General features: G+C 44.1%; 1 protein-coding gene and 19 non-coding genes across 21 annotated transcripts in view; 14 read left to right on the top strand and 6 right to left on the bottom strand.

Annotated features, from left to right (window-relative positions):
• Nucleotides 1–9,950, top strand: part of LOC146547577 (N-chimaerin) — a 29,081-nt gene extending 19,131 nt beyond the window's left edge. For both annotated transcript variants that reach the window (XM_085264755.1, XM_085264756.1), the window contains exons 9-15: nt 3,977–4,054; nt 4,722–4,806; nt 5,229–5,402; nt 6,026–6,103; nt 6,187–6,324; nt 7,293–7,398; nt 7,518–9,950. In XM_085264755.1, the coding sequence (XP_085120881.1) occupies nt 3,977–4,054; nt 4,722–4,806; nt 5,229–5,402; nt 6,026–6,103; nt 6,187–6,324; nt 7,293–7,398; nt 7,518–7,689 (831 nt within the window). In that variant the 3' untranslated portion in view covers nt 7,690–9,950. The remainder of the gene's footprint in view (nt 1–3,976; nt 4,055–4,721; nt 4,807–5,228; nt 5,403–6,025; nt 6,104–6,186; nt 6,325–7,292; nt 7,399–7,517) is intronic.
• A 2,130-nt stretch (nt 9,951–12,080) lies between these two features.
• Nucleotides 12,081–12,153, top strand: trnam-cau (transfer RNA methionine (anticodon CAU)). Its single transcript has one exon. It is a non-coding gene; the product is annotated as a tRNA-Met (tRNA).
• A 222-nt stretch (nt 12,154–12,375) lies between these two features.
• Nucleotides 12,376–12,448, top strand: trnak-cuu (transfer RNA lysine (anticodon CUU)). The gene has a single exon. It is a non-coding gene; the product is annotated as a tRNA-Lys (tRNA).
• A 176-nt stretch (nt 12,449–12,624) lies between these two features.
• On the top strand, nt 12,625–12,695 carry trnag-gcc (transfer RNA glycine (anticodon GCC)). The gene has a single exon. It is a non-coding gene; the product is annotated as a tRNA-Gly (tRNA).
• A 300-nt stretch (nt 12,696–12,995) lies between these two features.
• On the top strand, nt 12,996–13,068 carry trnam-cau (transfer RNA methionine (anticodon CAU)). The gene has a single exon. It is a non-coding gene; the product is annotated as a tRNA-Met (tRNA).
• A 325-nt stretch (nt 13,069–13,393) lies between these two features.
• trnad-guc (transfer RNA aspartic acid (anticodon GUC)) lies at nt 13,394–13,465 on the bottom strand. The gene has a single exon. It is a non-coding gene; the product is annotated as a tRNA-Asp (tRNA).
• A 2,380-nt stretch (nt 13,466–15,845) lies between these two features.
• trnag-gcc (transfer RNA glycine (anticodon GCC)) lies at nt 15,846–15,916 on the top strand. Its single transcript has one exon. It is a non-coding gene; the product is annotated as a tRNA-Gly (tRNA).
• Nucleotides 15,917–16,651: 735 nt separating this feature from the next.
• trnae-cuc (transfer RNA glutamic acid (anticodon CUC)) lies at nt 16,652–16,723 on the bottom strand. Its single transcript has one exon. It is a non-coding gene; the product is annotated as a tRNA-Glu (tRNA).
• Nucleotides 16,724–16,845: 122 nt separating this feature from the next.
• Nucleotides 16,846–16,916, top strand: trnag-gcc (transfer RNA glycine (anticodon GCC)). The gene has a single exon. It is a non-coding gene; the product is annotated as a tRNA-Gly (tRNA).
• A 600-nt stretch (nt 16,917–17,516) lies between these two features.
• Nucleotides 17,517–17,589, top strand: trnam-cau (transfer RNA methionine (anticodon CAU)). The gene has a single exon. It is a non-coding gene; the product is annotated as a tRNA-Met (tRNA).
• Nucleotides 17,590–18,774: 1,185 nt separating this feature from the next.
• Nucleotides 18,775–18,846, bottom strand: trnae-cuc (transfer RNA glutamic acid (anticodon CUC)). The gene has a single exon. It is a non-coding gene; the product is annotated as a tRNA-Glu (tRNA).
• Nucleotides 18,847–18,968: 122 nt separating this feature from the next.
• Nucleotides 18,969–19,039, top strand: trnag-gcc (transfer RNA glycine (anticodon GCC)). Its single transcript has one exon. It is a non-coding gene; the product is annotated as a tRNA-Gly (tRNA).
• Nucleotides 19,040–19,640: 601 nt separating this feature from the next.
• trnam-cau (transfer RNA methionine (anticodon CAU)) lies at nt 19,641–19,713 on the top strand. Its single transcript has one exon. It is a non-coding gene; the product is annotated as a tRNA-Met (tRNA).
• Nucleotides 19,714–20,898: 1,185 nt separating this feature from the next.
• Nucleotides 20,899–20,970, bottom strand: trnae-cuc (transfer RNA glutamic acid (anticodon CUC)). Its single transcript has one exon. It is a non-coding gene; the product is annotated as a tRNA-Glu (tRNA).
• A 122-nt stretch (nt 20,971–21,092) lies between these two features.
• On the top strand, nt 21,093–21,163 carry trnag-gcc (transfer RNA glycine (anticodon GCC)). Its single transcript has one exon. It is a non-coding gene; the product is annotated as a tRNA-Gly (tRNA).
• Nucleotides 21,164–21,764: 601 nt separating this feature from the next.
• On the top strand, nt 21,765–21,837 carry trnam-cau (transfer RNA methionine (anticodon CAU)). Its single transcript has one exon. It is a non-coding gene; the product is annotated as a tRNA-Met (tRNA).
• Nucleotides 21,838–23,022: 1,185 nt separating this feature from the next.
• Nucleotides 23,023–23,094, bottom strand: trnae-cuc (transfer RNA glutamic acid (anticodon CUC)). The gene has a single exon. It is a non-coding gene; the product is annotated as a tRNA-Glu (tRNA).
• Nucleotides 23,095–23,216: 122 nt separating this feature from the next.
• Nucleotides 23,217–23,287, top strand: trnag-gcc (transfer RNA glycine (anticodon GCC)). The gene has a single exon. It is a non-coding gene; the product is annotated as a tRNA-Gly (tRNA).
• A 601-nt stretch (nt 23,288–23,888) lies between these two features.
• Nucleotides 23,889–23,961, top strand: trnam-cau (transfer RNA methionine (anticodon CAU)). The gene has a single exon. It is a non-coding gene; the product is annotated as a tRNA-Met (tRNA).
• A 1,185-nt stretch (nt 23,962–25,146) lies between these two features.
• trnae-cuc (transfer RNA glutamic acid (anticodon CUC)) lies at nt 25,147–25,218 on the bottom strand. The gene has a single exon. It is a non-coding gene; the product is annotated as a tRNA-Glu (tRNA).
• Between the last annotated feature and the right edge of the window lie 106 nt (nt 25,219–25,324).

The following is a 25,324-nucleotide window of genomic DNA, read 5'->3' as shown; positions in this document are numbered from 1 at the left end:
CTTGGCGGGGGATTGAATAAGAAATATTGGCTGAAGTTTACAGTCACTGAGATGAGTCCTAGTTTTTTTTTTCATTTTAATCAGAGGAGTGGCAAAGGATGAGGACATTGGAGTCTACACTGTGAAGTCCAGACATGTGGGATAATTAAAAATGGAAAAAAAAGAAATGTATATATTTTGGTTATTTGCTGGCTTAGTAGCATAATGTATACATTACTGTATGTACCCTATCTCCTCGTTAACGGGTCGTCCAATCTGAACTAAACTTTTCACAAGCATGGTCATACATGCAGTGATTATCATTTATTCACCAAAATTTGTATTTGTGACAGAATTTCGTTTCACTCACCTCTAAATACTGAATTAAGACTTTTGAAAAGTATCACAGACTTTGGTTTCAGATAACACGACTTAATTAATTACTGTTAATTACACTAAAGCGCTGCATTAATGTAAATCTGTTACTTTAGGCTGGTCCAAGCAATGCAACAATCCTCTAGTACATGGATGTCAAACATAGGGCACAGTGGGCAAATTCGGCCCTGCAAAAGAATTCAATCTGACCTGCCTGACAGCTTTGGAAAATGTGAAGGAAAGCATAAATTTTGGGTGTGTAAATGTATTTTAATAAGTTGTACAGGTTTTTCCTGTTGATAAAGACCTTTTCAGATGTCTGTATGAATCCCATCACCTCTTTATCAGGTTCGGCCAATGTGCAGTGTTAGGTTCTCCATTTGTGTCCGTTTCAAGTTGCATGTTCAGCGTACGTCACCTGAACGCAAGATAATGGTCGCCAAAATTTGTATCTGCAACAGAATTTTGTTCAAGACTTTGAAAAAGTGCAGCAGACCATTGATAGGGCGTGTTTTTCCTAGCTATTTAACCATTTTTGGTAACAGTGTATACAACATGGTAATAAAAAGTTCTACATTTCTGTTTCAGTTTAACAAGTGATAGTTTAGTTCATACTGGATTTATACTGTGAGCAGTATGAGGTATTATGTAATTTCTTAAAGTCTCTGAACCTTACCTGTGTTACTAGAGGTTATAACATTCATAATGCCTAATGTGAGCGTATATACCACCAAAACGTATAAATGATAAACACATATATCTAAAAAGATTAGGTCTTTAAATGTTAAGAGACCACGTAGAGAATTCAAATGAGCAGAGGAAAGTTGGTGTAAATGCAGCAGCAGGATAGAAGGATGAGAGTTGAGGAACATGGAGAAAGAAGGTGAAGAAAAAGAAGAAGGAGGCGGAGGATGGATGCAGAGGAGAGATGGCCTCCAGCCAAGGGCTCTGCAGTAAAATTACATAACAGCGGTTTGCCTGCAGAAACCTGCTATGTCCCAAAAGCTACGAAGTATACAGGAATCAAGTTTGTTGTCGGCTCATTAATTTTCGTTCAGATGTGAATTAATTAGTGTTAAAGCAGGAACTGAGGGGAAACTTTTTTCCTGTCGGTCGAGGTTTTTTTCTCTTTCTTTTTTTTTCTTTCTTTTTTTTTTTTAAATAGGAAGATGCGAGGTTTCTTGGTCATCTTGCTAATGACTGAGCAACTTCTAATGCAAATTTCAGTTCTGCAACTGTGAGTTTGTGCTGATGAGTGCATGCAGCTGCATTCAGGCTTATACTACAAAACCCCCAAGACCCCTGCATACACACACAAACACATACACACAATAATATAATCCAGTTTCCACACACACACACACACAAACACCCACAGTGCAGTATGTTTATCTGCTAAACCACTGCTCAGCATCATGAGGCCTTATGTGACCTGCAGTGCATGACCACCTGCACTGCACCTCATACATCACTGTGTGTGTGTGTGTGTGTGTGTGATGGGGGTAGTCCTGTGTACGTGTGTGCCTTCATAATTGGGTGGATTTGCAGACAAAGCAGTACGCCAGTGACATTGAGACCAGAGGCAGCTCACTGTGGGAACAACAAACACGAGAAGGAAATTCGTATTTTTTTTCATGCAGCTAATCACCTTTAGTTACGGGGGTTAAACTCTGTTTTACTGTGCCTTTGAGGGCGATTCAGACGTGCGTTTTTAAACATTAATTGTTAAAGCCTTGTTATCAGATTGAAATCACTGGACGGTGAGGTGAAATGTGGCGGAAAAATAAGATTGCACTTTTTGGTCTACCTGAGAAAATGATAGAAAAACTCAGTAATATCCGGTGACTTTTAGCTCTGCAGATTTTATCTACAGCTGTTATGGTTCTTCCTTTTCTGTCTTTTTTTTTTTTTTTGCCCTTTTTGCATCTGACTGTGATCAAAGTGCTCTTTTGTGCGCCAACCTGCACCCCGCTGCATTCAGCACAGTGACAACAGTCATTAAATATCCATGATCAGTCATACATATTCACTGTGTTGTGTGTATAAGCTGAGAATGAATGAAGTTGGATGTGCGGCAGCTTGTTTTAATTGGATTTGTGATGAAAAAATCCACACGTTTCTTTGGTTATATCTATCTGTGGGACCATAGAAAACACACAGCTTGTAAATCTTACATATTCTTTGCCCAAAAACAAGTCGAAAAAGAGAAAACATCCCCCTTCCCAGAGGCAGTACTTGACAAGGGACGTCTTCTAAAGTGCACTTAAGTCCAGACTAAACTGCTCTTATATAATGTTCCTTATGTGGCATGAGACAATGGATGCAACCCAAGAGCAACACGAGGACACAAGGTTTGTGTTTATCTGTTACCGCCGGGTGTATAAGGCAGATACAGCAGCTCCTAGTTGTCATAAATACTGGAAGCTTTTAGTGGAAAAGCATCCAGCTGCTGCAGGTGGAATGACAAAGGAAAACGGGGGGAAACAAAGAGGAAGAAAAAAATGTGAAGGAATGAATGAAACAACATATTGTTTCTCAGCTCGTTCTCCCTCCTTTTCGCCGTCTCTCCTGGGACCATCGAGGTGGCAGAATTGGTGACGAACAACAAGAAAATGCAGCATCCTGATTGGCTCCTTCCCCTCTCATTGTGACCTGTTAAATTCATCCATTGCTGCACCATAGCTCAGCTTACTCCCCCCACCTTCCTCCTCCTCTTCTGGCTCTCTCCGCCTCCCTCCCTCCCAAGCGCTGTTTCTGCCTGGTGTAGAGGATGGGGAAAGCGGATTAACACACACACACACACACACATATATACAGAGCCATGTGGGTTGACGCGTTCACCTACACGAGAGCGAGACACAGGAATTCTGTCGCATCAGGATTTCACAAACACCTTCCAAGGAGTGGAGATTTATTGAGTTTTATTCACTGAAGTTTTCAGGACAGATTTCTTGTTGCCTGCCTGGCTTTTTCTGTTTGTTTGTTTTCTGTTTGTTTTTTGTTTTTTAATGAACTGGAATTGCACCATTTAACCCCATCAGTATGCTGCGCTAATCTGATTGGTTGATCTTTGTGGTTCTAAGACAGCAGGATTGGTCCCATGCTGGCTCCTCGGTTTGGGTTGTTGTTGTCAGATGGAGCTGTGAGATGATTTAGTATAGTTGTTTTGCTATTTTTTTTTTTACTTTATTAATTATTCTGGGATTTTTTTTTTCTTATGTTATTTATTTATTTTATTTTAAAGCAGCCTTTAAGAATAATTAAATTTTTCAGCAGGCTGTTTGGTTTATTGTTTTAATCAGTGGGATTTGAACTTTGTTTTCTTTTATATTATTTTTTCTTTTTCTCTGTTGATCCCACAATGCCGAGCCAAGAGTCGTATGTTGTTAGGAGGGGTAAAAAGAAGTCACGCAGGCGAGGCGAGAAGGAAATAAGTCAGAAGGGCTCTTTGTTTACTGCCGCGCTCGCCTTGAATGCCAGTGCTGGTTCAATTCCCTCCTTGCCACTCTCCGCGGGCTCCTCGGACCCCAGTGCTGCAGCCAACCGGGCAACAGCCCCCTCCAAACCCACCTCCCCTGCTTCCACTTTCTGGCATCCAATCCGATCTTTTGCCCTTTCACAGCTCACATCACTGGTGCGGCGGGCCACCCTGAGGGAGAGCGACTTGGCGCCCAAGTACGAGAAGGTCCACAACTTCAAGGTGAGACACTCCTTTGCTCCCCAAATCCTATTTATGTGTGTGAGTGTGCTGCCAGAATCGCTGATTCAGCTCATGGGGACTTATTCAAATTCACCATAGAAGGCTTAGAGTGTTAAGAAACACACACAAACGCACACAGACACACACAATCTTCATGTTTTCAGCCTTTGTTTACTTTTAGATTCCCGTATAATGATTTTGTGTATTATTAGTGAGAGGCACAACAGAGCCACAGTGTCCCAAGCTCAAGAGAAATGTGGACAGACACACACACAGACACACAAAGAGTACTGCGATGTGATGGAGGTTATTAGCATTTCATTATACAGAGCCAATTTGTGCAATAAATGAGCAGATTAAAACTCTGCTCTCACTATAAATTGTCTCTGAGCACCCTTTCAGCACTCCTGTTGTGTCTCCATCAGTCTTTTGTCCGTCTCTAATAAAGGTTACTGCTGGTATTCAGGTATTACTTGACCCAATCTGGATCATATGAATAATTTTCCCACCCTTTTCTCTCAAATATACAATTATTGGCTATTTTGACTGATGTGTTTCACTCTTTTTATTTTTTCTCTGACCCAATCTGCTGCTGTTTAATAATTATTGTGGCAAATATAACGTTTAAACACATCGAGTTTGTCTTTTTTTATGCCTATTTAACCAGGTTCATACATTCAGGGGTCCCCACTGGTGTGAGTACTGTGCCAACTTCATGTGGGGTCTCATTGCTCAGGGAGTGAAATGTGCAGGTAAGTCACAAATAAACAAGCACATTCCTTCTCGCCATAAAGTAATTTTTCTCTTCCAATCATGATTCAGTTTCCAATTCTTTCACTCGTACTTTCTGTCTTAAAGCATGACTCGAAAGTAGGAGAGCAGGCTAAAGTTAATCACTTTCACTGTTGTTGACTCATCTGCGCCGTTTCATGGATTTTAAAATGTTAAAAGACTGGCTTGGGTGCCAAAGAACAAGCTGTCAGTGTGATCACTACTGCATGTGTGGGTGATTGAACTGGGCTTCTGCAACGCCTACATTTAAAAGCAACTTTCATCATGCAGTCTAACAATGACTCTTAAGGATCATCACAAGTAAAATAAAAAATAAAAAAACAGAGATGTCTAAAAATGGACATAAAGTGACATAAAACAAAATTCTGGGTTTCTTTGTCAGATTGTGGGTTGAACGTCCATAAGCAGTGCTCCAAAGTCGTACCCAACGACTGCCAGCCAGACCTTCGGCACGTCAAGAAGGTGTACAGCTGTGACCTGACAACGCTGGTCAAGGCCCACAACACCAAGAGGCCCATGGTGGTTGACATGTGTATACAGGAAATTGAGGCCAGAGGTGAGAGAAAGAGAGCGTGTATGTGTGACTCAGAGATTATATAACAGAAAAAGGCTTTTAAGTATTGTTTGCAGCAAGGTTAAGAGAAGTAGGGGGAGGAAAGGAGAACACCCACGAGGCTGGCGTTCATACGCAAGATGCGATTGCCTTTGTGTGTGTCAGCCCACCCACTCAATGCTAAAAAGATCTATGCAGGCAGCTTCATCTGTGAATGTAGGTGTGTGCGTGTGTGGAGAGTGACAGTTTTCCCTTCAAGACAGCTGCCGCAGACAGCATTTTATTGATGACTTGAGTGAAACTAATACGTGAAATCAATAAAGACTTGAAAAGATTGAACTTGACTGGAGCGAGAGAGACAGTTGAAGTCTTCACCCCACGCTTTATTTCTTTCTTCTGCCTTCACATATGTTGTGTTTGTGTGTGTTTAATAATCATTTTTGCATCCATTTCAGTTGTATTTGCTAATAGCAGGAAAGAAACATAAATTTTATCATTTCTTTAAGACATAAATAGAAAACATTCTCATCTGAGAGGCTGTACACTGAATTTTTTTTAGTTGGTTATGCAGAATTTAAGCTTATCGTAGTCATCAAATTAATATTGGTATGATTTGAACCTTCCAGGTCTTCAGTCAGAAGGTTTATACAGAATATCAGGCTTCAGCGAGCTGATTGAAGACGTTAAACTGGCCTTTGATAGAGGTAAGTGTCGCCCCCCAATGTTCCATAAGCAGGTTCTTTTGCCAAATCAATTAAATGTCATGCGCACGATTGTTCCTCCACAGACGGAGAGAAAGCAGACATATCCTCAAATGCTTACGAGGACATCAACATCATCACCGGAGCCCTCAAACTGTACTTCAGAGAGCTGCCCATACCCCTCATCACGTATGATGCCTACCCACGCTTCATAGAAGCTGCAAGTAGGTCTTAACGTTCAGGCTTTTAACCACAATTTACCTTAAAACTCAAAGATGACTTGTTATAGGGAAATAAGCAATAAGCAACAAAAGGAGTCCTAGACAACCCTCTCTTTTGTAGGTCACCAAGAGGCAACTCTCAGTCTGGATCCTCTTTAAATTTTAATTGAATACCCCTGGTTAACATCAGTTAAAATTGTATGGTTACATTTTTAAACGATGTTAGCCAAATGAAGGCGGTTTAGACACGCCAGTATTCACTCTCATGAGACTTCTAAGCTTCCTATTGGAGAAATTTAGGTTTCTGAAATAACTGTAAAAATTTAAACAGATTCAATAAAACCTTAGTTAGAACTCCTGAAAACAGACTGTTAAATAGAAGATGGACGTAGCCACCATTGGTTGTTAAAGTTTATGGAACTATGTCATCTTGGTTTTTGGGGAAGTGATAATGTGGTATGGTTGGTTTGCTTATACTTTACCCAAAGAGTATCTATTACCCTCCTTAACAGAAGTCTATGTCTGTTCGGGCTGTTTCTTGAACAGAAATTATTTTAAAGGTACCTAAATTAAACCACACTTGTATGATGCTGGCTAAAAATATTCTCATCACAGACCTGATATTTATTATTTAATATTTTTATTTTAAAGGCCAAAATCTCTACATAGTGGGCCCCAAAATTAAAACAAAATTGTAAATTACACATACTTAAAGCCATAGCTTGCTTTATTTTTTTATTTTAGATCAAATGTGGTAAATTACCATAGAATTTCATTAAAATAATACTTAAAACTTGTGACAAAGGTCATAAACTCATTAGGAAAATATTGTTAAATCAAATGAGACTTGAGGTCTTTTGTTTTTTGTTTTTTATTTCTGAAAGACATCTATTCAAAATATTGATCTGGAGGCTAAACCTATCATTTGTATAGATGCACTATCTCAATATTTTCGTGTGTGTGTGTTGTAGAAATAACAGACCCAGAGAAACGACTGGAGGCCCTCCATGAGGCCTTGAAGCTGCTGCCACCAGCTCACTGCGAGACGCTGCGATACCTCATGGGTCACCTCAAGAGGTCAGACACACACACGAGCAGTTGTTTTACTTTGTTACATACTTATTTCTTTGGTATCTCCATTATTATTTGACTGTTGTTTTTACATATTATATAAATTGGTCTCTTTCTTCATTCAGAGTGACACAATACGAGAAGGAGAATCTCATGACTAGCGAGAATTTAGGCATCGTCTTCGGCCCAACACTTATGAGGGCGCCCGAGCTGGACGCCATGACGGCACTCAACGATATCCGATATCAGAGACTTGTGGTGGAAAGTCTCATTACCAATGAAGATGTGTTGTTCTGAGGTGCAAGAGGAGATAAAAAGAGAGACTGGGGATGACACTTGAATGCTTTTAAAGATAAAAAGGTGGCTTCTAATGAGAAAATGAAGGAGAAACATGCAAGATACTTGTGTCTCGCTAGAGAGGATTCAAAAAATATACTACCTGCTTTTGTGATGGTTGGATAAATCGAGAAATGAAGGAAGTGTCTGTCTTCATGAAAGCAATTTAACAAAATCTATCTTGAGACACAGCAACTTTGAGTGAAGAAGTGGATGGAAGGACCCAGCATTTCCCTAAAGTTTAATGAAAATAGGAGCAAAACATCAAGTCAACGAGCTCTACTTTGTCTCTATGAGTTGGTATTAGAAACACCCTGTATCAGCGAGAGAATTAACAATGTGTGGTAGAAACACTGCACCATCTATCTTTAAGTTCTTGTCATTTCTTCCTACAAGGATGCCTTGACATTTTGGATTGTGGAAAAACATAACTGTATTGAAAATGTTAGCTTGGTTAGTGTTTATCATTGAAAGTCCTGGTAAGTTTTCGTTGTTTTCTTAGTGTCAGTGTGTCCCGTTTGATCCTCTTGAAGAGAAGCAGCAGCAGCACTGGCTTCCTAACAGTAGACAGCCGGATGAATGAATGAATGACTGGAAAAAGTGTATTGCTCACGTTTGGCGCATACTCATTCCTCCAAATGGAACTAAAGTGATTTGGACCTATGGCCTTTCTTTTTTCCTTCCTCTTCTTTTGCTCTGCTTTTGCTTCATAGCTCTCCCTTTTGCCCCGTCGCTGAATTATAACCACACAGCAACCTCAAACCGCCTTCTTCTTCTTCTTCTTCTTTTTTTTTCTTTTTTTGTGGTGTGATGATGTGTAATTGCGCCCGGCGATGAAGCGGGCGGAGCTGCAAATTAACAATCCTTCAATTCTCTCACTTCTCCACTTGCCACGTGTTGAAAACCTGATAGGAAATGACACTTAAAATTCAGTGAGAGTCTATTTAAAGGAAGCGTTTTTCCAGTTCCTGAAACAGCATCTTTCCAAGTGAAAATTTTGCTTCTGACACAACTTACAAACATAGAGCAAGAAGTATTGTGCCAGACCATCTGTCAGACATGAACACACAGTATTTACCAGTAATTGTCAGGCAGCTTTAGCCGTCATACTTTGCTGTAGTGGCAGATGCCGAGGGGAGGGACACTCTCGTTTGACTTGAAACGCAAATACGTGAGGCCAGTACTGTTTTTTGTTTTGGTTTGTCATTTGTATAAAGCGGTGCTGTAATTAAGCAGTGTTTTGTTATGAAGGAGATTTTTGCAATGAAAATACTAATTGAAATTCATCATCACTCGCCCGACTGCAATTCAACAAAATGAAGCACACTGATAATTTCAAGGCCCATCTCTGTTATTGGCCTGAGTGGGATAATTGGGCAAGTTTTAATATCAAGTCGAATCCCAATTGCTTTGCATCGGTGCTTTGCCTCTCCTTCTGTAAACATGTTTGGAAGTCATGTATCTGTCACTTGTGTTGATGCCACTTAATCTAACTGTGAAACTGGAGGAAGTGATGATAATTTCAAGCCCAAAGGCCAGTCTGTATTTCATATCTTAACGTCTGCCTTCTGCAGTGAAGATGAGATTTGTCCCTGACTAGAGCAGGTGACAGATTACAGAGGTTTTTGAGTTTGCTGTAATGTTTTGATGCCGTAAAAGCAGTGTCCATGATAGAAATCATCTGTCCATGCTTTTTTATTTGTTGTTAAACTAGTGCCATTTGAAAGGGTGGAGGTGTAAAATGAAGGCTTTCTGCATGTACCCCCACCTGCTACTACTCACCTTTACTCATTCCTCCCCCCATTTTTGTCGGGGGGTTCACTGAGTAGTGAAGACCCACCCGGCTTGAAGACCTTTTTGGCTTTTTTTTGGTTTGGTTTCTTTTTTTGTAAAGCAAGGACAGTTGCTGGGTGTAAATCAAATTGATGTAACATAAAAATAGCATCAGCATTTTTCTAATGGATTATGTTTTCATGTTATCTGTTTTCTTTATTTACATTGTCTAACCATAGACTAACTCTTATCAGACTAACCTGATGAAAACTTGTGACCCTTCAGTGATCTGTGACAGCTGCTTTTTTAGCATCATGATTAAAATGTGTTGGGTTTTTTTGGTTTTGTTTTGGGTTTTTTTTTATTGTCATTGCTGTAAAGTATTTTCTATATGGTTTATGCATGGTGAAGTTAAATTATTAAATATGACTTTAAGTTGGTCGTCTGAATTTTGGGTTTTAATTCATTTGAGTATGGATGTGTCCAAGAAGACCTGCTGAAGTTCAAACTGAGCACCATAATGGGGAAGAAAGGTGATTTAAGGCCAAATTGGTCCGAGTGTTTCACAAACTGCTCATCTACTGTGATCTTCCCACACAACCGGTGGTTTGAAAAAGAGAAAATATCCAGGGATTAGCAGTTCTCTGGGTGATGACAGATGGTAGCGGTCATAGGGGAATAGCTAGACTGTTTTGAGCTGATAGAAAGAAAATAGTCAAGTATTCATTTGATTTAATGGGGGCATTGCAGTTTAACATGGTAATGATACAGAGTATGAAACTGCTGCACAGAGATTTTAAAGTTGTTGTTTTTTTCATTTTCAATCCTTATCCATAGTTGGGCTAATAAACTACTAATTGTAGTATAATTAATTAAATCAAGTGCAGCTCTGACTTACTTTTGACAAACCTTTGACAACAACGGTTGTTTGTAATAATGTAATAATTGTTATACCACATTCTGTAACAATGCTGTTGAATTAATGTAACAGATCCCTTTATACAGTATTTCTGATGACTTTTTGAATTTCCCTGGAACGTAACCAGTTTGCTGTATCTGTGTTATGAGCAGTGACAAGACCTGGAAACAAAACCTCCCTCTTAAGTTCAATATTTCTTTTAGTATAATTTTAATTTTCAAAAACCAATAAATGTTTATTAACATTTTTTAACACTGAGACAATATTGTATACTGTGGCTAAACAACATTTTTAAGACTTCCAAAATGCCTAAACTATTTTAAAGCATTTTCTTTTTAAATTTTGCTCCATAATTTTCTAAATTAAATAATACATGGTAGTTTTAGACATCAGTGTTTTAAAAAAAGATAAATGAATCAATAAAAAATAAATAGTAAAAAAGTGAAATAACTAAGTTTGTAAGATAAAATAATGGACTTTGATACGGTAGTTACTTCTGTTTTTAAGCGCTATGCAGCAAAACTTCATGTTCGGGCACGCCTTGTACTTTTTCACACCACGTGCTCATGACTTGGCTCGAGCGTCCTCCATTTGCTGCTCGAACTGGTCGTGATGCGGGTTTTTACTCGGACACACCATAGCAAGACTACCACTATATAACCACATGAATTTAGGTTGCCTAGAGAAGCATAAAAACTAGTTATTTCTATTTATATTGTTAAAGCAAACCTCAGTGGAAATAGAGTCTGGAGAGGAGTTTACTAGCGGGTGACTGCACGGACTTCGGACATGTGCGTCGAGGAAAAAAAGCGCAGACGATGTTAACTACATGACACAAGGTGAGGCACTGTAGGGCTAGAATGAGGACGCTTGTATTGTTTTTTGTGAATTTCCTCTGTTAAGTTTAAAATAACGTGTTTTTGTGCAGATATTGTTAGCTTGAGGTGGTGACTAGCGAACAACTAGCCACTAATACTAGCCTACCTACTACCTGCTCATTAGCATCAGCATGACGCCTAAATTACAGTTACTTGGTTATTAACACCAGTGCAAATTTGCTTCTTTTTAAGCTGCTGGATATGACTGTTTTAATAAACATATGTGAAAGGGTTTTGTTTGGTGTGCTAGCTGTCAGCAGGTTTAACATTTTTTAAGTTTGAAGGTAGTTGCCAACTTCTTAACCGTCCCTGTGGCGTGCCAGAAGCACAGTGCACAGTCAGCTGGGTAAATATGCACTGCATGTTCATATTTTTATAATAAAAATGCACTAAAATGTTGGTATGCAGTTTATGCATAATGCTTTTATGAAGTAAGAAGGTTCTACTTCACCCCTTTGGAAAATAAAAAGAACTACATGTGCCAATGCAATACAATATAATGCAATACAGTACAACTTTATTTATATAGCACATTTAAAAACCAGAAAGTGCTTCACAGTAATGCCAGGTGTGCTCTATTCTAATTTTGAAAATGTTAATGTTTTATAAAGGATTTTTGTTTGTTTATTTATTTTTATAAGGCAACGTTTTATAATTGGCAACACTTGTTGCCAATTGATCTTCACGAAATTCCAGTATCCAATTTTACCTATTTATGACAGTGCCATAGTAGCTTTAGCTCCGCTGTGTGTAAAAAACCTTCTTGTTAACTGTAGTGGCAAGCCTCGTTGGCGCAGTAGGCAGCGCGTCAGTCTCATAATCTGAAGGTCGTGAGTTCGAGCCTCACACGGGGCAGAATATTTTGTTTACATCCATATGAACAGAATCGACTTTATGGCACTTTAGAGATATGTTTTATAGATAAATGAATTTCACAGCTACTGTGTCTTGTAGTTTAAAAATTTTAGTTTGCTTGGATTGGATATCAGTTTTAGTATTAGTCTTCCTATCATCTAAAACTATGCTAAAGCGTAAGTGTGAATTTTGAAACACTAGGGGTTGAGGTTAAAGCTGTAAGCCCGGCTAGCTCAGTCGGTAGAGCATGAGACTCTTAATCTCAGGGTCGTGGGTTCGAGCCCCACGTTGGGCGTTAATCTTTTCCTCATTTGCCCCTCTTCCTGTTTGTCTTCTTTTGTAATTTTGATGTCCAGTGTTTGGACGCTAGAAAGTTTACATGTCATTTTCAGTGGGAAACCACTGAAAGACATGAGAGACATTGTTGATGTATGCATGTTAATTCAGCAATTCGATAAGGGGCATCTGTGAGCATTGGTGGTTCAGTGGTAGAATTCTCGCCTGCCACGCGGGAGGCCCGGGTTCGATTCCCGGCCAATGCAACAATCTTTTTAATTTTTTTTTAGTCGATAAATTAATTTCTATGTTCCCTATGTTCTTTGGGTACACAGAAGCATTTTCTTTAATTTTTTATGTTGCTTTTATTTTGGCTTAACTGTTAATATAACTGACCCTAATTGTACTTGTTTGTTTGAAGGCATCAATAAAATAAAAGAGACAAAAATACTTATCAGCCTTACATTTTCAAATCCTTAACCTTTCCAATTTGCTTCCCGGTTTTAGATATCGACAATTTCTTGGTAATATGACTTTTGTGGGTCCATTGGTGTGTTGCATCCTAGGCCTCGTTGGCGCAGTAGGCAGCGCGTCAGTCTCATAATCTGAAGGTCGTGAGTTCGAGCCTCACACGGGGCAGGATCTTTTGACACACACATTTCTTGTTTTTGCAAATGGTTATGCATATGCTTATTTTGTTGTATAATCAACTATTACTTCCAGCACCCCCCATGCGTGGCAGGCTGCTAAGACAGCTCTGCTCATTTCTGAGCTTTTGCGTTTAAGTCAACCTAGGATGAGTTGTTTTAATTTTCATATGGTCATTAGAGTGTCCACTCAAATGCAATGTGCTTGAAAAGCTTGGATATGACCGTGAAAAAGGTTTATGAACCCTTCATATAGTATGTTATAAAGGTTTATCTTATTAAGAAAAAAAACCCCAAAAAAAACAAAAACTAGAATACTCCCCGTCGGGGAATCGAACCCCGGTCTCCCGCGTGACAGGCGGGGATACTAACCACTATACTAACGAGGAGATATCTTTGTCAACTGTCTTTACTGTTTAAATACCAGCAATCGGAATAACAGCACTAAAAGTGAGGGATATGTCATTTGTTTCTGCCATTGCCCATGGAAAGCCTTCCCATCTGTTTGATTTCAAGACTCACACGTGACAGGTGATCCTCCCCTATGGATGCGTGCCGGCCCTCTGGAACCACTTCATCCAACTTTCACCACAATTCCTCTTTCTTTTCTCAGGTCAGAATTGTATGGTGGCTGGGAAGTGCAAATCGCAACAAATTAAAAAACCACAACAAATTAAAAACCCGCAACAAATTAAAAAAAACCCCACAACAAATTACAAAAACCCCCACAACAAATTAAAAATCCTTGACGGGAAGGGATTGTCTGAAATACCGGAAGTGACGCAACGATTAGCCTAATGGGGCTTTTGGAGTGTGATGTCACGAGAGGGGGCGTGGCCATGATTTTTGGTTGAGGCGCCATGTTTCTGGCCCAAACAAAGCGCTAGCGAAAGAGGAGCGAAAGTACACGGATAACACTAGCTATGGTTCGTACTTGCTGTGCGGTTGGTTGTAAACTTAGATCGCACGACCGGCAAGGCAATAAGGTTGAAAATGGTTTATCTTTTCATTCTTTCCCCACCTGGAAGCAACATGAGGCAGCTCTTGTATCGTATGTTACCAAAAGAAGGCGTCTAGTCTGGATAGCAGCTGTGAGACGAGCTGATATGCAGTTCTCTTCCATCTCCAAATATCTGTTGGTGTGCTCCAGACATTTTCATTCCGGTAAGTTATAGATATGTTCATATCACTCTTTATCCGGTCTTTAAGTCTGACGTCACTAGCCATGTCTGGGCTCAAACGCTGCTGCAGGTCCATAAATCACTGAGAGTTGAAAAACTATCTAAAGTCTTTCATCTGTAATAATGATCAGCGTTCTGCTCTACCATGTGTAACAATTGAGTTTATCATCCAGGCAACCATGAAAACGAAACGGAATTTATGACATTTAACAGAGTTAGAAATTAGCAGGAAGTTAGCTCGCTAGCTTCCATCTAAATGAGGGATTTTGGAAACAAATTCAAACGTACAGCTCTGCTATCGCTTCCAACATAAATGAAGACAGAAAACTAAACAGCAGTGACGTTTGTAGGGTACTGTGAGTAAAATGCATTTGATTTTCTCTTGAACATTCAAATTAGTGCAATCATAAATTCATTCATGAGGGGCAAATTACAGTGAGAACATGTGGAGGCTCTGGCGAAGTTCACACTGCACGCGAAAGCGCATCAAATCCGACTTTTATTTTTACCCTATGCGACCCATATCCAATCATGGTATGACAGTGTAAAAACAGCACAATTCCGATATTTTCAAATCCGATCTGGGTCACTTTCGTATGTGGTACTGAATCCGATACATATCTGATGTTTCAGAAAGCAAATTAAAAATCCCTTCCCGTCAAGGATTTTTAATTTGTTGTGGGGTTTTGTAATTTGTTGTGTGCTTTTGTAATTTGTTGTGGGTTTTTTTTTTAAATTTGTTGTGTGTTTTTGTAATTTGTTGTGGGGTTTTTAAATTTGTTGTGGGTTTTTGTAATTTGTTGTGGGGTTTTTTAATTTGTTGTGAGGTTTTGTAATTTGTTGTGGGGGTTTTTGTAATTTGTTGTGGGGTTTTTTAATTTATTGTGGGGTTTTGTAATTTGTTGCGGGTTTTTGTAATTTGTTGTGGGTTTTTTAAATTTGTTGCAGGGTTTTAATTTGTTGTGGTTTTTTAATTTGTTGCGATTTGCACTTCCCAGCCACTGTTGAATTGCGGGGCACCACACGTTGGCTCCCAAATGACTCCTACCTGTTATTTCTTCTAGGACACTTTGTCCAGGTAGGGTTAGGAATGTCTTTGCATTGGAAGCGGATGAACAAGGGCTGATAATTGGTTATCAGCAGCTCCCGAGCTGAGTCTCTGGAGGTTGCCTGGAGTTCCTTTGCCAACAGGGTCCATGGAGAGGGATAATTTGCCTCACACAAGCGATGTGCTTTGATGCGCAGTACGTGGCAGAGTTTGTGCATCCATTTTAAGCGTCTGGAGAGGAGAGTTTGGACAGTAGCGCGAATTCAGCGGGACAATTGGCGGACATGCAAGGGTTGTTAGCTCAGCGGTAGAATTGTCGCCTGCCATGCGCAAGTCTCGAAAACTGGCGATGTTGAGCTCTATCCTCACGGGAGGCATGTTTTGATGCGCCGAATCCTGACCACTAGACCATCAGGGAGCTGCCGCAGAGGTGTCTTGATGAGTGACGCGTGGGTGTATCGGGCTACATTTTCCGCTGCGCCTCGAGAGGAGCGCTTGGGCAATGGCGCGAATTCGTTGAGAAAACTGCCACGTGTGTGAGCATTGGTGGTTCAGTGGTAGAATTCTCGCCTGCCACGCGGGAGACCTGGGTTCGATTCCCGGCCAATGCACGGTTCCTTTATGCGTGGGGTCTTGGGGGGCATTAAGTTTGTTCTCGGTCACGGCCAGACGGCATCAAGATTTGGAAAAAGAAGCCTGCGCAAACCAAACTTGGGTTGGACATCGTATCTGCATTAAGTCAAGAATGTTGTTGAGAGTAGACTTTGGAGAGTGGCGCGAATTTGACGAGACAATTGGCAGACTTTTAAGGGCTGGTGGCTGAGCGTTAGAACTGTCGCCTGCCACATGTGAATCACGAAATCAGAAGGTAGTGACTTGTAGCCTCACGCAAGCGATGTGCTTTGATGCGCAGTACGTGGCAGAGTTTGTGCATCCATTTTAAGCGTCTGGAGAGGAGAGTTTGGACAGTAGCGCGAATTCAGCGAGACAATTGGCGGACATGCAAGGGTTGTTAGCTCAGCGGTAGAATTGTCGCCTGCCATGCGCAAGTCTCGAAAACTGGCGGTGTTGAGCTGTATCCTCACGGGAGGCATGTTTTGATGGGCAGTTCGGCCACACATTTTTTGGATGTCCTGTCACACCCTTCACCTCCAAGACGGCAGCTCATCCTGGGCTAGAAGAACTGGCAACTCTGCTTCATTTGTTGACGGCTTCAAGGAATGGTCCGTTTTGGGGGGAGATGGTGCCTTGAGGCTCTCTTGATACACAGTACGTGGCAAAGGCAACCCATCCATTGTCTACCGCTTGTCCCTTTCGGGTAAGGCGGAGGTGGGGCAAAACACAGTTTCCCTGACCGGGAATCGAACCCGGGCCGCGGCGGTGAGAGCGCCGAATCCTGACCACTAGACCATCAGGGAGCTGCCACAGAGGTGTCTTGATGAGTGACGCGTGGGTGTATCGGGCTACATTTTCCGCTGCGCCTCGAGAGGAGCGCTTGGGCAATGGCGCGAATTCGTTGAGAAAACTGCCACGTGTGTGAGCATTGGTGGTTCAGTGGTAGAATTCTCGCCTGCCACGCGGGAGACCCGGGTTCGATTCCCGGCCAATGCACGGTTCCTTTATGCGTGGGGTCTTGGGGGGCATTAAGTTTGTTCTCGGTCACGGCCAGACGGCATCAAGATTTGGAACAAGAAGCTTGTGCAAACCAAACTTGGGTTGGACATCGTATCTGCATTAAGTCAAGATGTTGTTGAGAGGAGACTTTGGACAGTGGCGCGAATTCGGCGGGACAATTGGCAGACTTAGAATTGTCGCCTGCCAGCGCCAGTGGGTGACTGAATATATGTTTACAGACATTGCTGGTAAACCCGTGTGTCTTATTAGTGGAGCTAATGTGGCTGTAATTAAGGAATTTAACTTAAGACGGCACTACGAGACAAAAGAAGAATGGTCCGTTTTGGGGGAAGATGGTGTCTTGAGCCTCGCTTGATACACAGTACGTGGCAAAGGCAACCCATCTACCGCTACCGCTTGTCCCTTTCAGGTAAGCCGGAGCTGGGTCAAAACACCGTTTTTAGGATCTCCTGTGGCACTCTTCACCTCCAAAACCCGTTCAGGGCTTAAATACCTGGGGACTCACCTTTGTTTGTCCAAGCTGAATTTCATTTCTGTGCAGCTTCGAGAAATCGTCCATTTTCAGGTTCCCTGTCAGCCTCGTTGGCGCAGTAGGCAGTGCGTCAGTCTCATAATCTGAAGGTCGTGAGTTCGAGCCTCACACGAGGCAGGTGTTTTGGTACAGAGTTGGTCCATCCATTTTGTACCTCTTCTACCCATTTCGAGGACGCTGGAGCCTTAGAACCACTCCTTTGTAGTGGATTTTCAGCCTCCTCCGATGCGAGATCTAGAACAGGGATCAATCCAAATCATTCTGCCATTGACCGTGGAAAGCCTTCCCATCTGTTTGATTTCAAGACTCACACGTGGCAGGCGATCCTCCCCTATGGATGTGTGCCGGCCCTCTGAAACCACTTCATCCAACTTTCACCACAATTCCTCTTTCTTTTCTCAGGTCAGAATTGCGGGCCACCACACGTTGGCTCCCAAATGACTCCTACCTGTTATTTCTTCTAGGACACTTTGTCCAGGTAGGGTTAGGAATGTCTTTGCATTGGAAGCAGATGAACAAGGGCTGATAATTGCTTATCAGCAGCTCCCGAGCTGAGTCTCTGGAGGTTGCCTGGAGTTCCTTTGCCAACAGGGTCCATGGAGAGGGATAATTTGAAGTCATTCTTGCCTGACTGTTAAGTTGGAACAAGAAGTCTATGCAAACCAAACTTGGGTTGGACATCGTATCTGCATTAAGTCAAGATGTTGTTGAGAGTAGACTTTGGAGAGTGGCGCGAATTCGACGAGACAATTGGCAGACTTGTAAGGGCTGGTGGCTGAGCGTTAGAACTGTCGCCTGCCACATGTGAATCACGAAATCAGAAGGTAGTGACTTGTAGCCTCACGCAAGCGATGTGCTTTGATGCGCAGTACGTGGCAGAGTTTGTGCATCCATTTTAAGCGTCTGGAGAGGAGAGTTTGGACAGTAGCGCGAATTCAGCGGGACAATTGGCGGACATGCAAGGGTTGTTAGCTCAGCGGTAGAATTGTCGCCTGCCATGCGCAAGTCTCGAAAACTGGCGGTGTTGAGCTCTATCCTCACGGGAGGCATGTTTTGATGGGCAGTTCGGCCACACATTTTTTGGATGTCCTGTCACACCCTTCACCTCCAAGACGGCAGCTCATCCTGGGCTAGAAGAACTGGCAACTCTGCTTCATTTGTTGACGGCTTCAAGGAATGGTCCGTTTTGGGGGGAGATGGTGCCTTGAGGCTCTCTTGATACACAGTACGTGGCAAAGGCAACCCATCCATTGTCTACCGCTTGTCCCTTTCGGGTAAGGCGGAGGTGGGGCAAAACACAGTTTCCCTGACCGGGAATCGAACCCGGGCCGCGGCGGTGAGAGCGCCGAATCCTGACCACTAGACCATCAGGGAGCTGCCACAGAGGTGTCTTGATGAGTGACGCGTGGGTGTATCGGGCTACATTTTCCGCTGCGCCTCGAGAGGAGCGCTTGGGCAATGGCGCGAATTCGTTGAGAAAACTGCCACGTGTGTGAGCATTGGTGGTTCAGTGGTAGAATTCTCGCCTGCCACGCGGGAGACCCGGGTTCGATTCCCGGCCAATGCACGGTTCCTTTATGCGTGGGGTCTTGGGGGGCATTAAGTTTGTTCTCGGTCACGGCCAGACGGCATCAAGATTTGGAACAAGAAGCCTGTGCAAACCAAACTTGGGTTGGACATCGTATCTGCATTAAGTCAAGATGTTGTTGAGAGGAGACTTTGGACAGTGGCGCGAATTCGGCGGGACAATTGGCAGACTTAGAATTGTCGCCTGCCAGCGCCAGTGGGTGACTGAATATATGTTTACAGACATTGCTGGTAAACCCGTGTGTCTTATTAGTGGAGCTAATGTGGCTGTAATTAAGGAATTTAACTTAAGACGGCACTACGAGACAAAAGAAGAATGGTCCGTTTTGGGGGAAGATGGTGTCTTGAGCCTCGCTTGATACACAGTACGTGGCAAAGGCAACCCATCCATTGTCTACCGCTTGTCCCTTTCAGGTAAGCCGGAGCTGGGTCAAAACACCGTTTTTAGGATCTCCTGTGGCACTCTTCACCTCCAAAACCCGTTCAGGGCTTAAATACCTGGGGACTCACCTTTGTTTGTCCAAGCTGAATTTCATTTCTGTGCAGCTTCGAGAAATCGTCCATTTTCAGGTTCCCTGTCAGCCTCGTTGGCGCAGTAGGCAGCGCGTCAGTCTCATAATCTGAAGGTCGTGAGTTCGAGCCTCACACGAGGCAGGTGTTTTGGTACAGAGTTGGTCCATCCATTTTGTACCTCTTCTACCCATTTCGAGGACGCTGGAGCCTTAGAACCACTCCTTTGTAGTGGATTTTCAGCCTCCTCCGATGCGAGATCTAGAACAGGGATCAATCCAAATCATTCTGCCATTGACCGTGGAAAGCCTTCCCATCTGTTTGATTTCAAGACTCACACGTGGCAGGCGATCCTCCCCTATGGATGTGTGCCGGCCCTCTGAAACCACTTCATCCAACTTTCACCACAATTCCTCTTTCTTTTCTCAGGTCAGAATTGCGGGGCACCACACGTTGGCTCCCAAATGACTCCTACCTGTTATTTCTTCTAGGACACTTTGTCCAGGTAGGGTTAGGAATGTCTTTGCATTGGAAGCAGATGAACAAGGGCTGATAATTGGTTATCAGCAGCTCCCGAGCTGAGTCTCTGGAGGTTGCCTGGAGTTCCTTTGCCAACAGGGTCCATGGAGAGGGATAATTTGAAGTCATTCTTGCCTGACTGTTAAGTTGGAACAAGAAGTCTATGCAAACCAAACTTGGGTTGGACATCGTATCTGCATTAAGTCAAGATGTTGTTGAGAGTAGACTTTGGAGAGTGGCGCGAATTCGACGAGACAATTGGCAGACTTGTAAGGGCTGGTGGCTGAGCGTTAGAACTGTCGCCTGCCACATGTGAATCACGAAATCAGAAGGTAGTGACTTGTAGCCTCACGCAAGCGATGTGCTTTGATGCGCAGTACGTGGCAGAGTTTGTGCATCCATTTTAAGCGTCTGGAGAGGAGAGTTTGGACAGTAGCGCGAATTCAGCGGGACAATTGGCGGACATGCAAGGGTTGTTAGCTCAGCGGTAGAATTGTCGCCTGCCATGCGCAAGTCTCGAAAACTGGCGGTGTTGAGCTCTATCCTCACGGGAGGCATGTTTTGATGGGCAGTTCGGCCACACATTTTTTGGATGTCCTGTCACACCCTTCACCTCCAAGACGGCAGCTCATCCTGGGCTAGAAGAACTGGCAACTGTGCTTCATTTGTTGACGGCTTCAAGGAATGGTCCGTTTTGGGGGGAGATGGTGCCTTGAGGCTCTCTTGATACACAGTACGTGGCAAAGGCAACCCATCCATTGTCTACCGCTTGTCCCTTTCGGGTAAGGCGGAGGTGGGGCAAAACACAGTTTCCCTGACCGGGAATCGAACCCGGGCCGCGGCGGTGAGAGCGCCGAATCCTGACCACTAGACCATCAGGGAGCTGCCACAGAGGTGTCTTGATGAGTGACGCGTGGGTGTATCGGGCTACATTTTCCGCTGCGCCTCGAGAGGAGCGCTTGGGCAATGGCGCGAATTCGTTGAGAAAACTGCCACGTGTGTGAGCATTGGTGGTTCAGTGGTAGAATTCTCGCCTGCCACGCGGGAGACCCGGGTTCGATTCCCGGCCAATGCACGGTTCCTTTATGCGTGGGGTCTTGGGGGGCATTAAGTTTGTTCTCGGTCACGGCCAGACGGCATCAAGATTTGGAACAAGAAGCCTGTGCAAACCAAACTTGGGTTGGACATCGTATCTGCATTAAGTCAAGATGTTGTTGAGAGGAGACTTTGGACAGTGGCGCGAATTCGGCGGGACAATTGGCAGACTTAGAATTGTCGCCTGCCAGCGCCAGTGGGTGACTGAATATATGTTTACAGACATTGCTGGTAAACCCGTGTGTCTTATTAGTGGAGCTAATGTGGCTGTAATTAAGGAATTTAACTTAAGACGGCACTACGAGACAAAAGAAGAATGGTCCGTTTTGGGGGAAGATGGTGTCTTGAGCCTCGCTTGATACACAGTACGTGGCAAAGGCAACCCATCCATTGTCTACCGCTTGTCCCTTTCAGGTAAGCCGGAGCTGGGTCAAAACACCGTTTTTAGGATCTCCTGTGGCACTCTTCACCTCCAAAACCCGTTCAGGGCTTAAATACCTGGGGACTCACCTTTGTTTGTCCAAGCTGAATTTCATTTCTGTGCAGCTTCGAGAAATCGTCCATTTTCAGGTTCCCTGTCAGCCTCGTTGGCGCAGTAGGCAGCGCGTCAGTCTCATAATCTGAAGGTCGTGAGTTCGAGCCTCACACGAGGCAGGTGTTTTGGTACAGAGTTGGTCCATCCATTTTGTACCTCTTCTACCCATTTCGAGGACGCTGGAGCCTTAGAACCACTCCTTTGTAGTGGATTTTCAGCCTCCTCCGATGCGAGATCTAGAACAGGGATCAATCCAAATCATTCTGCCATTGACCGTGGAAAGCCTTCCCATCTGTTTGATTTCAAGACTCACACGTGGCAGGCGATCCTCCCCTATGGATGTGTGCCGGCCCTCTGAAACCACTTCATCCAACTTTCACCACAATTCCTCTTTCTTTTCTCAGGTCAGAATTGCGGGGAACCACACGTTGGCTCCCAAATGACCCCTACCTGTTATTTCTTCTAGGACACTTTGTCCAGGTAGGGTTAGGAATGTCTTTGCATTGGAAGCAGATGAACAAGGGCTGATAATTGGTTATCAGCAGCTCCCGAGCTGAGTCTCTGGAGGTTGCCTGGAGTTCCTTTGCCAACAGGGTCCATGGAGAGGGATAATTTGAAGTCATTCTTGCCTGACTGTTAAGTTGGAACAAGAAGTCTATGCAAACCAAACTTGGGTTGGACATCGTATCTGCATTAAGTCAAGATGTTGTTGAGAGTAGACTTTGGAGAGTGGCGCGAATTCGACGAGACAATTGGCAGACTTGTAAGGGCTGGTGGCTGAGCGTTAGAACTGTCGCCTGCCACATGTGAATCACGAAATCAGAAGGTAGTGACTTGTAGCCTCACGCAAGCGATGTGCTTTGATGCGCAGTACGTGGCAGAGTTTGTGCATCCATTTTAAGCGTCTGGAGAGGAGAGTTTGGACAGTAGCGCGAATTCAGCGGGACAATTGGCGGACATGCAAGGGTTGTTAGCTCAGCGGTAGAATTGTCGCCTGCCATGCGCAAGTCTCGAAAACTGGCGGTGTTGAGCTCTATCCTCACGGGAGGCATGTTTTGATGGGCAGTTCGGCCACACATTTTTTGGATGTCCTGTCACACCCTTCACCTCCAAGACGGCAGCTCATCCTGGGCTAGAAGAACTGGCAACTCTGCTTCATTTGTTGACGGCTTCAAGGAATGGTCCGTTTTGGGGGGAGATGGTGCCTTGAGGCTCTCTTGATACACAGTACGTGGCAAAGGCAACCCATCCATTGTCTACCGCTTGTCCCTTTCGGGTAAGGCGGAGGTGGGGCAAAACACAGTTTCCCTGACCGGGAATCGAACCCGGGCCGCGGCGGTGAGAGCGCCGAATCCTGACCACTAGACCATCAGGGAGCTGCCACAGAGGTGTCTTGATGAGTGACGCGTGGGTGTATCGGGCTACATTTTCCGCTGCGCCTCGAGAGGAGCGCTTGGGCAATGGCGCGAATTCGTTGAGAAAACTGCCACGTGTGTGAGCATTGGTGGTTCAGTGGTAGAATTCTCGCCTGCCACGCGGGAGACCCGGGTTCGATTCCCGGCCAATGCACGGTTCCTTTATGCGTGGGGTCTTGGGGGGCATTAAGTTTGTTCTCGGTCACGGCCAGACGGCATCAAGATTTGGAACAAGAAGCCTGTGCAAACCAAACTTGGGTTGGACATCGTATCTGCATTAAGTCAAGATGTTGTTGAGAGGAGACTTTGGACAGTGGCGCGAATTCGGCGGGACAATTGGCAGACTTAGAATTGTCGCCTGCCAGCGCCAGTGGGTGACTGAATATATGTTTACAGACATTGCTGGTAAACCCGTGTGTCTTATTAGTGGAGCTAATGTGGCTGTAATTAAGGAATTTAACTTAAGACGGCACTACGAGACAAAAGAAGAATGGTCCGTTTTGGGGGAAGATGGTGTCTTGAGCCTCGCTTGATACACAGTACGTGGCAAAGGCAACCCATCCATTGTCTACCGCTTGTCCCTTTCAGGTAAGCCGGAGCTGGGTCAAAACACCGTTTTTAGGATCTCCTGTGGCACTCTTCACCTCCAAAACCCGTTCAGGGCTTAAATACCTGGGGACTCACCTTTGTTTGTCCAAGCTGAATTTCATTTCTGTGCAGCTTCGAGAAATCGTCCATTTTCAGGTTCCCTGTCAGCCTCGTTGGCGCAGTAGGCAGCGCGTCAGTCTCATAATCTGAAGGTCGTGAGTTCGAGCCTCACACGAGGCAGGTGTTTTGGTACAGAGTTGGTCCATCCATTTTGTACCTCTTCTACCCATTTCGAGGACGCTGGAGCCTTAGAACCACTCCTTTGTAGTGGATTTTCAGCCTCCTCCGATGCGAGATCTAGAACAGGGATCAATCCAAATCATTCTGCCATTGACCGTGGAAAGCCTTCCCATCTGTTTGATTTCAAGACTCACACGTGGCAGGCGATCCTCCCCTATGGATGTGTGCCGGCCCTCTGAAACCACTTCATCCAACTTTCACCACAATTCCTCTTTCTTTTCTCAGGTCAGAATTGCGGGGCACCACACGTTGGCTCCCAAATGACTCCTACCTGTTATTTCTTCTAGGACACTTTGTCCAGGTAGGGTTAGGAATGTCTTTGCATTGGAAGCAGATGAACAAGGGCTGATAATTGGTTATCAGCAGCTCCCGAGCTGAGTCTCTGGAGGTTGCCTGGAGTTCCTTTGCCAACAGGGTCCATGGAGAGGGATAATTTGAAGTCATTCTTGCCTGACTGTTAAGTTGGAACAAGAAGTCTATGCAAACCAAACTTGGGTTGGACATCGTATCTGCATTAAGTCAAGATGTTGTTGAGAGTAGACTTTGGAGAGTGGCGCGAATTCGACGAGACAATTGGCAGACTTGTAAGGGCTGGTGGCTGAGCGTTAGAACTGTCGCCTGCCACATGTGAATCACGAAATCAGAAGGTAGTGACTTGTAGCCTCACGCAAGCGATGTGCTTTGATGCGCAGTACGTGGCAGAGTTTGTGCATCCATTTTAAGCGTCTGGAGAGGAGAGTTTGGACAGTAGCGCGAATTCAGCGGGACAATTGGCGGACATGCAAGGGTTGTTAGCTCAGCGGTAGAATTGTCGCCTGCCATGCGCAAGTCTCGAAAACTGGCGGTGTTGAGCTCTATCCTCACGGGAGGCATGTTTTGATGGGCAGTTCGGCCACACATTTTTTGGATGTCCTGTCACACCCTTCACCTCCAAGACGGCAGCTCATCCTGGGCTAGAAGAACTGGCAACTCTGCTTCATTTGTTGACGGCTTCAAGGAATGGTCCGTTTTGGGGGGAGATGGTGCCTTGAGGCTCTCTTGATACACAGTACGTGGCAAAGGCAACCCATCCATTGTCTACCGCTTGTCCCTTTCGGGTAAGGCGGAGGTGGGGCAAAACACAGTTTCCCTGACCGGGAATCGAACCCGGGCCGCGGCGGTGAGAGCGCCGAATCCTGACCACTAGACCATCAGGGAGCTGCCACAGAGGTGTCTTGATGAGTGACGCGTGGGTGTATCGGGCTACATTTTCCGCTGCGCCTCGAGAGGAGCGCTTGGGCAATGGCGCGAATTCGTTGAGAAA

Source organism: Mchenga conophoros, linkage group LG23, assembly GCF_057382185.1.
Source record: "Mchenga conophoros isolate Kocher_MC1m ecotype Shallow Benthic linkage group LG23, M_conophoros_male_GT1.1, whole genome shotgun sequence".
NCBI lineage: Eukaryota > Metazoa > Chordata > Actinopteri > Cichliformes > Cichlidae > Mchenga > Mchenga conophoros.
This window is presented reverse-complemented; position numbering and strand designations above follow the sequence as displayed.